Here is an 11,631-nt window from a genome sequence, read left to right on the forward strand (position 1 = left end):
TCTGTCGGCGGATGGCGTGCGCTCTCCCGTTCTCTCTTTCTTCTGTCACCCAGCGGGGGACGCATGTCTGCCTCTGCCCGGTTGCCGTTCCCACGGTGGCGGCTATTTCCCGGCCAAGACGGTCCTTCGTGACCCAAGTCCGCATCATGCCCCAGTAGGGAGAGAGGCAGACCTTGCAGCTTCCAGATTTCTGGGAGTCGACAGTGGTGCCAGAGCCAGGCAGGGTTCACTTGGCAGCTGTCTGTGCATTTCCACCAACTGGATGCAAGAGTGTTGACGCCGCCTTTAGGGTCCTCTGAGTGTGTGGGTGTGTGATGACTCTTGTGGAGTGGAGGCGCTCGTCCTCCTTGCTCAAGAGCTCATTTTCTGCTCGGTGCTCTGAGCAAGCTCTGCTCGCTCTCTCCTCCTCTGTCTCTGTCTGTGTGTCTGTCTCTCTCCCTCTCTCTCTCTGTGTCTCTCTCTGTCTGTCTCTCTGTCTCTGTCTCTGTCTCTGTCTCTGTGTCTGTGTCTGTCTGTCTGTCTCTCGTCGGCTCACGCTGGATCGCTCGCTCTCTCGCGCTCTCTGTCTCTCTCCCTGCGCGCCCCACCCCCCCGGCCCTCTCTGCCTCTGTCTCTGTCTTTTTCCAGCTCTCTCTCCTGTTCCCACTTCAACTGCGGCCTGGCCCCAGCCAGAGGAGGATTGTGTGATCTCCCTGGCTGAGCCCTTCCCATTGCTCTTCTGTGAGCAGACCCTTCCACCTTCCAGGGAAAGCAGCTCTAGGAATGTGTGTTTCCCAAAGCCGCTTGTCTCCACTTGAGCCCTCCCTCCGCCCACAGGCTCGGCAGGGATGTGCCGCCCACGGTCGAGCCTCCGCTCCCGAGAGCGTGCCTGGAGGAATACTCCTGGACCTGCGCCACGGACGTCGGCCAGTCCGAGTCCTGCTGGACTCAGTCGAGCAGTGCCGTCTTCTGCTTCCAGGGCCTGGCCGTCTCCTCCCTGGCAGACACCCCCAGTGAGTATTGCCGCTGTGCAGGGGATAAGGCTCCAGCTGGACTCCCTGGGCGGTCCGTGTCCTTGGCATGCCAGCCCTCGGGCTGTGCAGACAGACACATTGAAGGGAATCAGGCTGGAGGACAGAGTTGGAAGCACAGACGGGAGACGCTTGAGGGAGCTGCGCTCCCTTCCTTCTTGCCAGGATGCGCCCAGGTGCCCCTGGCCCCAGTGACCCATCACGGGACCCAAAGCCGGCAGGACAAACTCAGCTCCCCTGTGCCGCACGTAGCGCCAGGGCAGGTGTCTGTCAAACATCCCCGCTGGCGTGAAATGTCTCCTCGCACCTTCAGTGCTCTAACTTTCACGCCTGAGGCGTGTCCCTCCAGATTCTAGGCCCACCCCGTGCGCCTGGCCTCCTTGTGGACATCTGCCTCCGAGACGCCTCCCGGGCTTCACTCTTGTGGGCCCCACTCTCCGTCTCCGTCACGTTGGCCTCTCTTCCGAAGCAGTCCTCGGAAGAACGCCCCTAGCCACCTGTCCCGTTTCCCGTGCTCCCGTGTTTCCCCCGTGCGAGCCTAGGCCTTGGCCTTCTCCCAGCCCACAGGGTGGCCAGTGTTTCTGCGGAGCAGGGGGCGACGATGCCTCTGGATGCCAGGGTTTGTAGAGTGCAGCCGGCCTTCTCCCCTCAGGCGATGAGTTCGACTCGAGCCTCCACAACTAGCGTCCCCGCGCAGAGAAGGCTGAGTAGCGCGGCACTTGTGCGAGCGGGCACTTAGGCTGGTGCCCCAGAAGGTGTGAGCCCCACGCCTCTTTGGCTGTTTTCCCAGACTCGGGAGAGCATCCTGGGCTGAGGGCCTCCCCGATCGGGGAGACGCGGCCCGCTGGCTCAGCAAAGCCAGGCCGGCGCTTTCACGAGACACCGCCTGAGGTCTCCTGGCAGATTGCTCTTCCCGTCTGCCGTTGTCACACTGAGGATGTGGAGGTCCCTGGGCTGGGACTGGACACTGGATTCCCAAGGGTCGAGTGGGGATCTGCTTAGTGTGACTGGCCCCGTGCGAATTTCTTTCCAGGCCAACACACCGATCCGGAGGACGACGGGGGCGTCCAAGACGGCCTGTGTTGCAGGTAACTCGGAAGAATCCCGGGACTCCATTGGAAGGGGCCATCTGGGCATCTCCGATCGAGGGAGTTCAGCGAGCGCTGACTATCCCCGTTTCCCCCACGCACGCAACCGCCAAGTGTCCCTTTCCCAGAGTGCTCTGTGTTTCTCACCGTGGTCCTCGGATGGGCCAATTCCGTGATCTCTCTCCAGTGTGGTCACGTGCGGTCAGATGCCGGAGGTGTGCTCATCTGTCGGCGGATGGCGTGCGCTCTCCCGTTCTCTCTTTCTTCTGTCACCCAGCGGGGGACGCATGTCTGCCTCTGCCCGGTTGCCGTTCCCACGGTGGCGGCTATTTCCCGGCCAAGACGGTCCTTCGTGACCCAAGTCCGCATCATGCCACAATTCGGAATAAAATACACCCGAAAGCCCAGCTTTCTCTGAGTTTACCCTCATGCCAGAGTCAGTTTACCCTTTTGTGCTTCGTTCATGTTCCTGCCCACTCTATTCAATACTATTCGTGCCACCCTTCTTCTTTTCTGAGTTTACCTTTTTCATGTCTCTCGTCTCCTGGTATACTCAATCCTCTCTCTCATCACATTTTTTCCCTCTTTCTCATGATCTTTTCTTTTCCTCCATCCTCTAAGCTATCTCTGCTGGGTCCTTTTTCCACTTTCTTTCCCTCTTTCTCCTTTTCTCCCTAATGATCTCCCTCTCTCTCCTGTTCACTTTCCAACCACACTCTCTTCCTAGACAGGACCAGTTTCCTTTTTCTCTCCTGATGGGTGCCTTAACTCTGTTTTAGGTGATCCCACTCTCATCCTTCCCATCCAAACCGTCCCTTGTTTTTTGTCTTTCCTAATGCCTTTTTTATCTTCACTCATCTCTACCCCAACAGCCTCAGCAGCAATCTGCTCTATATGAAAGATAATGGATTCCCCAAGGACGCCGTGAATAAATATTTTTTTTCTCGTTGCATTGAACATGACCTGTCCTCCTCCTACAGACCTTACAGTGATTCTTCATTGTCATTTGACAGACACGAAATCTTCCAAACCCTGGATGCAGAGGGTGAGTACTCCCATTGTAAATGGCACAAATTCCTTGTGGTTTTCTGGTAATGTCTATGTTCTTTGAATCCAGCACCCTGCATTGGCTGAGAGGTGCATCCCTGCCAATGGGTTCTGTAGACTCCTTCTAGTTTGAGTTGTGCTCCTGCAGTTAATTTTAAGAAGCATCCTGTGGTCGGATAATTTTCTTCTTCTAGTCTCAACTGCTGTCACCTGGCATTTCTCACAACTGCAGACTGTTCCTATCAAGTCAGGTTCAAGAGGGGAAATAGAGGGATAATGGAAAAGTCTCAGCCATCATTTTGTTACCTGGAGGAATTTGTGAAAAACCTCTCTTTTTCACCCTAAGAATTCTCATACTCATGGAATGATGTTGCTACTTGTATTTCCTCAGTAGTTTTGTACAAACTCTCTGGCTTTCCACACAGATTTGCTTTCTGCTCTATATTTGCAACATGTGTTACATGGTTCCGGAGCTCAAAGTTTTTCCCCTGGGTTGCCTACCCGCTTCTGAAGCATTTGGATACGAGATCCTGAGCACCAAATCCTGCCTGTTTCTGTGTTTTCAATGAAGCCAAAGCTCTCATTCTGATTTTTCATCCTCCACCAATGGCCATGGGTTTCATCCTTTGTGCAACACCATTGATTTATTCCATGTGGAGGTTGTAGTTTCAATCACGTGTCTAGTCTCTGCGGTATCATCTCATGTAAACTATCAACAGCCTGTGTACCTGATGGGGGTATTGGCCTAATTTATGAGCAAAGCACACAAGCTTCCCTATCCATTATCTCCAGAAAAGTCCTCCCTGGTGAGCAAGATCCCACTGGGGCCGCCATTTCCTCAAGCCGGGAGATTCAAACACAGTTTTCATCTCCTCTCCCAGAGGCGATCTTCCGGACTTCTCTTCTGGGCGAGGTGGTTGGATTGTTAGGAGCCTTTACTCATGAAATCATCTTGTAGGAAGAGCCAGGAACTCTGTGGTGTTCCTGACTCTCTCTGACTATTTTATAGTGAAATCGACCATGAACAACTTGTCCTTCAACCTTTTCGGGTCAGTAAGGGCCTTTTCACACTGGACCGTCCTCTTTCCTGTTTCCCGTTCTTCCCGAGGTGCAGAGAATCGAAGGCTTTCTGAGGATCACAACAATTCATGACTGAAAATGTCACACAGGTCTTTTGTGTCTGTTGTGTGCCACGCCCCTCAGCAAGTGAGCTCCGTGGACACTATAACCCATTCGGTCCTCACAGCGCCGCTCTCAATAGGTGAGGTATCTCATGTTGGAGCCGAGGGCACTGAGGCTCAGCAAGGTCACTTTGCTAGCCCCAGACCCCCAGTCAGTGCACAGTGGGACTGTGGCCCCCGTTTGGCCTGACTCCCCTGCTCAGGCTCTGTCTCCTGCTCTCAGCAGTCAGAACATCAGGGACTAAGCGGGGATGGTGCTCACCCTCTTCCTTGTGCTTTGTTCCAAACTATGTCAAACAATTTTAAACTTAAACAGAAAAGTTGGAAGACATCCAAAGAACTCCTGTTTCCACTCATGCCGATCTGCCAGCTCCTACCCTCTCAGAGCACTCCGTCCTGTGAGCAGAGCCAGCGGCTCACCCAGGCCCTCCCAGGGGAGCTGCAGCTCCATGAGGAGCTCTCTCCGTGGAAAATCAGCCAGGGCTGAGAGATCTGTCTCCCCAGCCCCTGCCCTCGGGGCTTTTCTGCTCTCACTTAGAGTTGTCCTGCCGCCGTTGTAAAGCTGCATAGCTCTGTCTCGGTTACCCTGACAGCCAGGTCTCGGTCCCCATGAGGAGGATGGGAAATGCTCAGACACACCTCAGAAGTGAGATGTGTGTGATGGGGCACGGCCTTGCCAGGCCATCGTTCAAAATGCAGCAGGAAAGGACAAATTGCCCCATGCAGATGGGCTGAGATAAGTGAAGAGATCACCTAAATTCTACACGGACCCGTCCTGTGTTGGGGTTCGCTGATGACAACATGTAAACAGTGTGTATGGCAGCAGAGGGGCTACAGGCAGTACAGGGTACAGCCCGAGAGAAGTCCTTGTGGAAAAAGACCTGGAAGCCAGAAGAGGCATGTGGCGCAGGGCTGGGGTGGGGGCTGGAGGGCAGGCTGATTCCAGAGGATTTATCTAAGGGAGGTGTGGGAAGCGATGCTGTAGAAGAAAGAGGGGCCAGAAGAGAGAAGGAGGGAGTGCAAAGGAGGTGCAGAGTTGAGAGTGTGTAGCAGAGAGGGGAGAGGAAGTTCCCCCAGCAGAGCAGGCACAGGATGGGGCAGGATCTGGGGTAAGAAGGCGGGTGAGACATTTGCCGGTGAGAGAGGATGGAACCAGGGAACGCACCTTGAGGGAGGCTGGATGGAGCACGGACAGGAGTCAGGAGAGTCTGTGATCTGGAAGACGAAATGGCAACAGACACACAGAGACATTTCTATGGAACAGTGAACCCTTGGTGAGAATGAGGATGGCTAGAGGGCAGGAGAGAGGGGAGCCCTCGCAGTGCAGAGCAGGCCCTGCGGGCCAGGAGCCCGCCTGAGTCTGACCTGGACTGGCCTGAGGCTATTTGAAGTCTTTGTTAGCCCCCTTTCTGAGAGTATGTGTTCATTTCACAGTCAAAATATACACGTTTATTAGGGAGAACTGCCCAGCCCCCACCGAGGGGTGTGGGACACAGGATTGAGCGCTCTCTTACCTCCCTGAAGAACCACAAAGTCTGACTCTGTAGCACTTCTCTGTCCCTAAGTTTCCAATTGGGGACTCAGACCTCTACTACATGTCCTGTAGCTGCCGGTGCCCTGCGTGGCTATAGATATTTACATGTGTGGGTGGGTGGAGGGCAGTCAAAAATTACAGACAAAGCTGCTCAAAAGGCCGCAGAACTTTACAAAACTTCGGATAACTCGGTCCCTGTTCTACGGTTTCCCAACTGTGTCTTCTACCGGCCCTGAAGACTTGTGGCCGTCCTTCTCTCCCTGTTCTTTTCTACTGTGGGTACACATCAACATCGCTTTCTCCCCCATGTCCTAAGGCCTCTCTAGAACCTTCTCTCTAAGCTATAGGACTAAGTTAATGACAACAGATTCACAGGCATGACTTCATCCTTGCATCCAAAGTCCTCTGGACTCAGTGGGTTTCTCACTTCTGGGACACTGCATCCTGTCACCTGCCATCTCAGCATCCCCAGGGACACATGTGAAGCTGACAGCTCCTTCATGTACATGAGGTCTGCCTTTTTTCTTTGGGACACTGGGTGGTCTCCCTGACAGGCATGGACATTAGAAATGGGTGGGTTCCCAGGGCTGAGGAAAGGAAAGCTGGGATTGGTCTCACTGAGCCCTCTTCTCCTTTCAGCTCCCACCCTGGAGGCCGGTCACCGAGGGCCTTTGAGGACAAACTGGAGTTTCCAAAGGCCAGAGCTGCAAGCTTCACAGACACAGCTGCAGCCAGGCACCCAGGTGACCAGTTATCTGCTGCTGCAGCTGGACCAGTTGGACTGTGGTGCCGGCAAAGCCAGGCTTGGCCTTTGCTCCACCACCTGGAGCTTTAGAGCCCACGATCCCTTCAGAAATCAGTGGCCGCTCTTCCAAGGTGAGAGAGAAAAGGGGAATATGAAGCTCTGGTCCATTGTTAGTCGTCAGAGGGTGGGAGCCGGGAGGTGATGGGCCTCTCCCACACCTCCTGGCAATCTCATCACTACTGGGTAGTGTGAGTAAGATCAAAGAAAGAGAAAATATGAAAGTGTCGCCATTGGCCTTACCTCACCCATGGACTTTCAGTGGCCTTTCTTGTTCTGGCCACTCTGCTTATTTGATGTCCCTCCTGGGTGGAGGATTAAGTCCCAGTACGATCATGAATGACAATGGATCCTGTTGGCTGTGGTTTTATTTTTCAGGACTGGGTTTCGATGCTTCCCTCAGAGGAAAGAAACCTCCCAAGCTGGAGGGTGATGCTCTTGAGGGCTCAGCTGCCTTAAGTGCCCAGAAACAGAAGATTATCAAAAGAAAACTGCTCTTCAACAAGTGGAGGATAACATGCAATTTCCCCAGCCTTCAGCTGAGGGTACTGAGGTAATCACATCGGTGGCTCTTAGATGCACTTATGCCTCATGGCTCTCTAGCTAAGATTCTAGCTAAATCTCCCGCTGTGTCTTCTCTTCCTCATTTGTTCACTCCAACAGCTGATGCGACCTCTGTCTGGCCTTCCCTCTGTTTTCCATGGGGGCTGCCACCCTGCCAGGCCCTTCCAGCTCCATCTCGTTTGCTCTCTGAACTCTGCTGTGTTCCTGCCGCTGCTGTCCTGATATTCCCTCTCTGCTTTCATCTTAGCCACGGGGAAGCCTGAGCCCATGGTCCTCCTCATCACAAGAGCATCATTGATGCCGCTGAACACAAGGCACTTTGCCTGAAATCACACACTTTCTTCATTTCTTTGCCTTCCCTTCCCAGCTTCCCCAACTCCACTGCCTCTTTCTTCTCAATGAATCACTCACACATGGATCTTCCTCCTGAGTCATTTTGGGAATCTGACCCAGGACAACCCTTAACCGTGGACTTCTCCATGTGAAGAAGAAGAAGAAGTGTTAAAACTGAGGACAAAGAGCCCAGATGACAAAAACCAAATGAGAACCTGGGTCACAGGTGGGAGTGCTGGACTGGCCTGGAGCCAGCTTTCTCCTCGGCCCACATGTGCAGGCCTGTGCTAATGTGCATGGGGCTTCCAGGGACTCAGCATCCTCACCTCAGGGCCTCATTGGAGCTGGCATTAACACTGCCCTGTAATAAGCACCTGGTGAAAATTTAATTAAGATCAGTGCCTTGACCTCCCAGCTGGCGATTCTCATTTAAATTGTCAGGAGTGGGGTTTGGGCTTCAGTAGATTTCAAAAGCTCCCCAGGGATTCTAACATGCAGCTAGACTTGACAAGGACCATTCCTCTACGATGATCTCAGGTTCAGAATAGAAATGCCCAGAATGTGTGGCTGCTTCATTAAAAAGCCTGAATATCCATCAGCCATTGAGGGGATTTGTATGCCTCTCTCAACAGCACTCTTTGTACAACGTGGAAAAAAGTGAGAAGATAAAAGAGGTAGATGAATGGATTAGACTTCTGACCTCCCTTCTTTGAGGAGAGTTTCCCCCACTTTTCTGAAGACAAGATAAAACAGCAAACGAGCATTTCATTGAAAAACAGTGCACAGAAAACCATACCTCCCTTATTACACATCATAAAATTTAGTATTTTCTTTAATATTTTTCATATAAAACTAGAAGTTCCTATTCCATCCAATTGATTTCAAGTCCCATGCGTTCAGCACTACAGTTTGAGAATTTTAGTATTGATCAATTTTTGTCGTTAAGTAAAAGCCCCAAAGAGAATCTTTATGCTCATTCCCTTAAAGAGAACATAATAGTAAGTAACAGCTGAAAGTCAGGAAAAGATTGCATGTTTATGCTTCTTATGCCATTCTTTCCACTGGCATAAAAGACTAAAGGAGAATATTTCTCTATGCAGTGCTTTGTGGGGAATAAAGGGGTGGGGTGGGAGAGAACATAGTCAAACCAGGTGCCTCATGCTTCCCCTTCGGAGTTTTTGGTCTAGATGTTGAGAATATTCCTAGAAATGCCCTAAGGTGTATCCTGGTGTGGAATCAACGCTAAAGAATGAAGGAAAATGCATGGGGCCATGGTTACCGTCCCTGCTCTCTTTTTGTTAATTCCATTTTGAGTTTCTCCTTCTTTGGTTCTTTCCTCAGTCTCTTTGGAGAAGAATTTCTCTGTAAAACCTTTTTTCCCGTTGAGCCAAAGTGATGCAACAGTGTCTGTGGTCTGTGGACACCTCCAGATCGGAGCCCTTCCTCTCACCTTCCACAAATTATGGAAAGGGCCTGAGGCCTGGGTTCCAGTTCAAGCGTTGTGCCCCTCCTCCTCAGAGCACTGGGATGTGGAGTTAAAGAGGGTGTGCTTCTCTGCCCAGGGTCCTCTCGTTCCAACAGCAGTCTGTTTCTGAATGTGGGGGGTGGATGCTAAGCACATCCCTCCCTGGGAGGGGTGGGAAAGCCATCACTTTGCTCCAGACTGAGGGGCTTCAGGAGTGAAGTGGCTGCTGAGGAAAGGCTGGTAGGGCTCTGGCTAAGGCTCTGCAGCCGCTGTGAGCTGGGATGTCACCAGGCTCCTGGTGGGGTGAGGACAGGGTGTCCCTCGATGCTGCACCACAGCCTGGATGGAAGTGCAGGGAGGTGTTTCTTCTACCTTGTGGCTCTCACTTTCCCCTTCAGCGGCCTGTGCTCCTCCTTCAGCTCCTCCCCTCAACAGGAGCTCAGCTTCCTGCTGGCCTCTGTCACCACATAGCCATCCCTCCAGGCTCAGCTATCATTGGGACCTGCAAAGACTCACATTTCATTTTTATTTTCTCTTTCTGTCTCTCAGATACCAAGATCTCTGGATCTAAGGAAAGATATTACTGATCTGAAAGAAACCGCATCACAAAAAGTACCGTTTTCACTTGATGAAAAAAATCTGAAACAGCAAATCAATTTAAAACCCAAACAGAACAGTGAAGGGATCCTATGCTGAAGATCAACATCACAACCACAAAGCACTCTCCAAGGTTTTTACTGCAAAGCCTGCTTTGATGGGAAAAATCCCAGCCCTTTGGCCTCCAACTGCGCTAAGTCACTGAGGAGACCACCGCCTAGACCCACACACGGTTATGAGAGACCTTAACCCTTGCTGCTCTCAGTTCCCGTCCTGCACATCAGCAGAATCAGGAGCAACTGGCAAAAGACAACATGACAGACCGGGCGTTCTGTGCCACCAGCTGGGCTGTGCGAGGAGCAGACAGCACTAACTATGCAGTGCTATGGTGACAACGTTTAGCCTGAATTCAGTCATGAGGTAGTCCTGAGACAAGTGCAGAATCTAGACCACTGCACAAGACAACTGGCCTCGCCTCAACAAACAAGGCAACGTCACCACAAGTAAGATAACAAAAAGGAGAAGAGACTTTTGGGGTTCTAAACGACTAAAAAGATTTCTTTAGTCCTTTGGATCCAAAAACCTCTCCTCACCTTTTGTTGTTTTTGGTGGCGGTGACATTGCCTTGTTTGTAGAGGTCAGGACAGTTGTCTGGTTCAATGGTCTACATTGTGTACTGGTCTGACCACTTCCTCATGACTAACTCAGGCCGACCCTCTTGCCAAGAGCCCTACGTAGTTAGTGCTGGGTGCTTCCTAGTGGAGCCCACCTGGAGACTAAGAATGTCCGGTGTGTCCATCACTGTGACTGCCGTACTAGCATGGGTCACGTTGTCATGGAGGGGCCTACGAGATCTGTTCATTGTAAGGGCACATTTTTTCCTTTCTATAATGAGTAAGTAATTTGGTGAGTGGTACTTTGAGAGTGTGTGAACATCCTCTTTTCTAAAGATCTTTCTCTAAATATTTTACCATCCTTAATGATCCCTGATGTATGTCGATTAACATATTTGCATTTATACATTGGAAATTTTCTAATCCGTTCATACCTATAGCCTTGTATTTGTTGGCATTGTGCCATGAAAAAGAACATTCCTTCCCCTTCTATGCTATTAAAATTTTTGTTTTGACTGTCACTGTGGACTCATGAATTTTTTAAATTCAGTGTTATAATCAGCATCATCATGACTGACTGGGTGGATATAAATATAAATTAATATAAACATTCTTCTCTCTCTCCTTCATAGTTACGTCCTACAGTCTCCCATACGTTTTAGGCTGTATTACCCACCTGTAGTAGATGGTATTTACTATTTTCTGTTTCCATGTTTCTGTGTGTGTGTTTCATTTGATATTTAAGAACTGTGTAGCTAGTGCTGTATATTTCACTAAGTGTTTTTGATATCTTAGTCCCTTACTAACTTGTCAAACTTCTAATAATTGTTTTACGAGTTTGAAATGACATCTTTCAACTGCAAACTTTTACCACTGTGACCATCCAGGACATTTGTTCTGTTTTTCTCTTTTCTTCCATCCTTCCTGGCCACTTCTCATAGAATTGTTTCAACCCAGTTAAAGGTATACCATTGACACACTGCTTTTCTCCCCTTGGCCCCTTCCAGATTTCTGCTTTAGATCTACAGTTAAATGCATTCAGTGACGACCAGCTGTTCAAAAGTCCCAATTTCCTCAGTCCTCTCTTGTTGGGTGGAGTTCATCCTGAAAAGACTCCTCAAGATGGAAGCAGGACTCCCTGAGTGTTGTATGTGCCACACTCTTTTCTGCTGCCTTGACACAGGGACAGCTGGGTGACTATGAAGTACTTGCCCACGATGACTGTCCCTGAGTTTTTATAGGATATTGTCCCGCATTGTTGTTCTGTTGAGGTGTAAACATAGATTGATTTTCTCTCTATTGTATGTGAATTGGCTTCTTTGAGGAGCAGAGGGGTCTGGAGCTTCGCAGGAAGTTGTTTCCTTTACTTTAAATCTGTCAGTTCCAGGAGGCGAGG

General features: G+C 50.7%; 1 protein-coding gene across 4 annotated transcripts in view; it reads left to right on the plus strand.

The window, feature by feature from the left end:
* Positions 1 to 10,756, plus strand: part of LOC138924258 (neuroblastoma breakpoint family member 6-like) — a 46,107-nt gene extending 35,351 nt beyond the window's left edge. For 3 of the 4 annotated variants that reach the window (XM_070267935.1, XM_070267934.1, XM_070267933.1), the window contains 6 exons: positions 817 to 992; positions 2,044 to 2,098; positions 2,971 to 3,143; positions 6,500 to 6,736; positions 7,041 to 7,215; positions 9,574 to 10,756. In XM_070267935.1, the coding sequence (XP_070124036.1) occupies positions 817 to 992; positions 2,044 to 2,098; positions 2,971 to 3,143; positions 6,500 to 6,736; positions 7,041 to 7,215; positions 9,574 to 9,595 (838 nt within the window). In that variant the 3' untranslated portion in view covers positions 9,596 to 10,756. Of the gene's footprint in view, positions 1 to 816; positions 993 to 2,043; positions 2,099 to 2,285; positions 2,522 to 2,970; positions 3,144 to 6,499; positions 6,737 to 7,040; positions 7,216 to 9,573 lie in introns of those variants that run through there. The other variant, XM_070267936.1, reaches the window with a different exon arrangement.
* The last annotated feature ends 875 nt before the right edge of the window (positions 10,757 to 11,631 follow it).

The sequence above is a fragment of the Equus caballus genome, chromosome 5 (assembly GCF_041296265.1).
Source record: "Equus caballus isolate H_3958 breed thoroughbred chromosome 5, TB-T2T, whole genome shotgun sequence".
Classification (NCBI taxonomy): domain Eukaryota; kingdom Metazoa; phylum Chordata; class Mammalia; order Perissodactyla; family Equidae; genus Equus; species Equus caballus.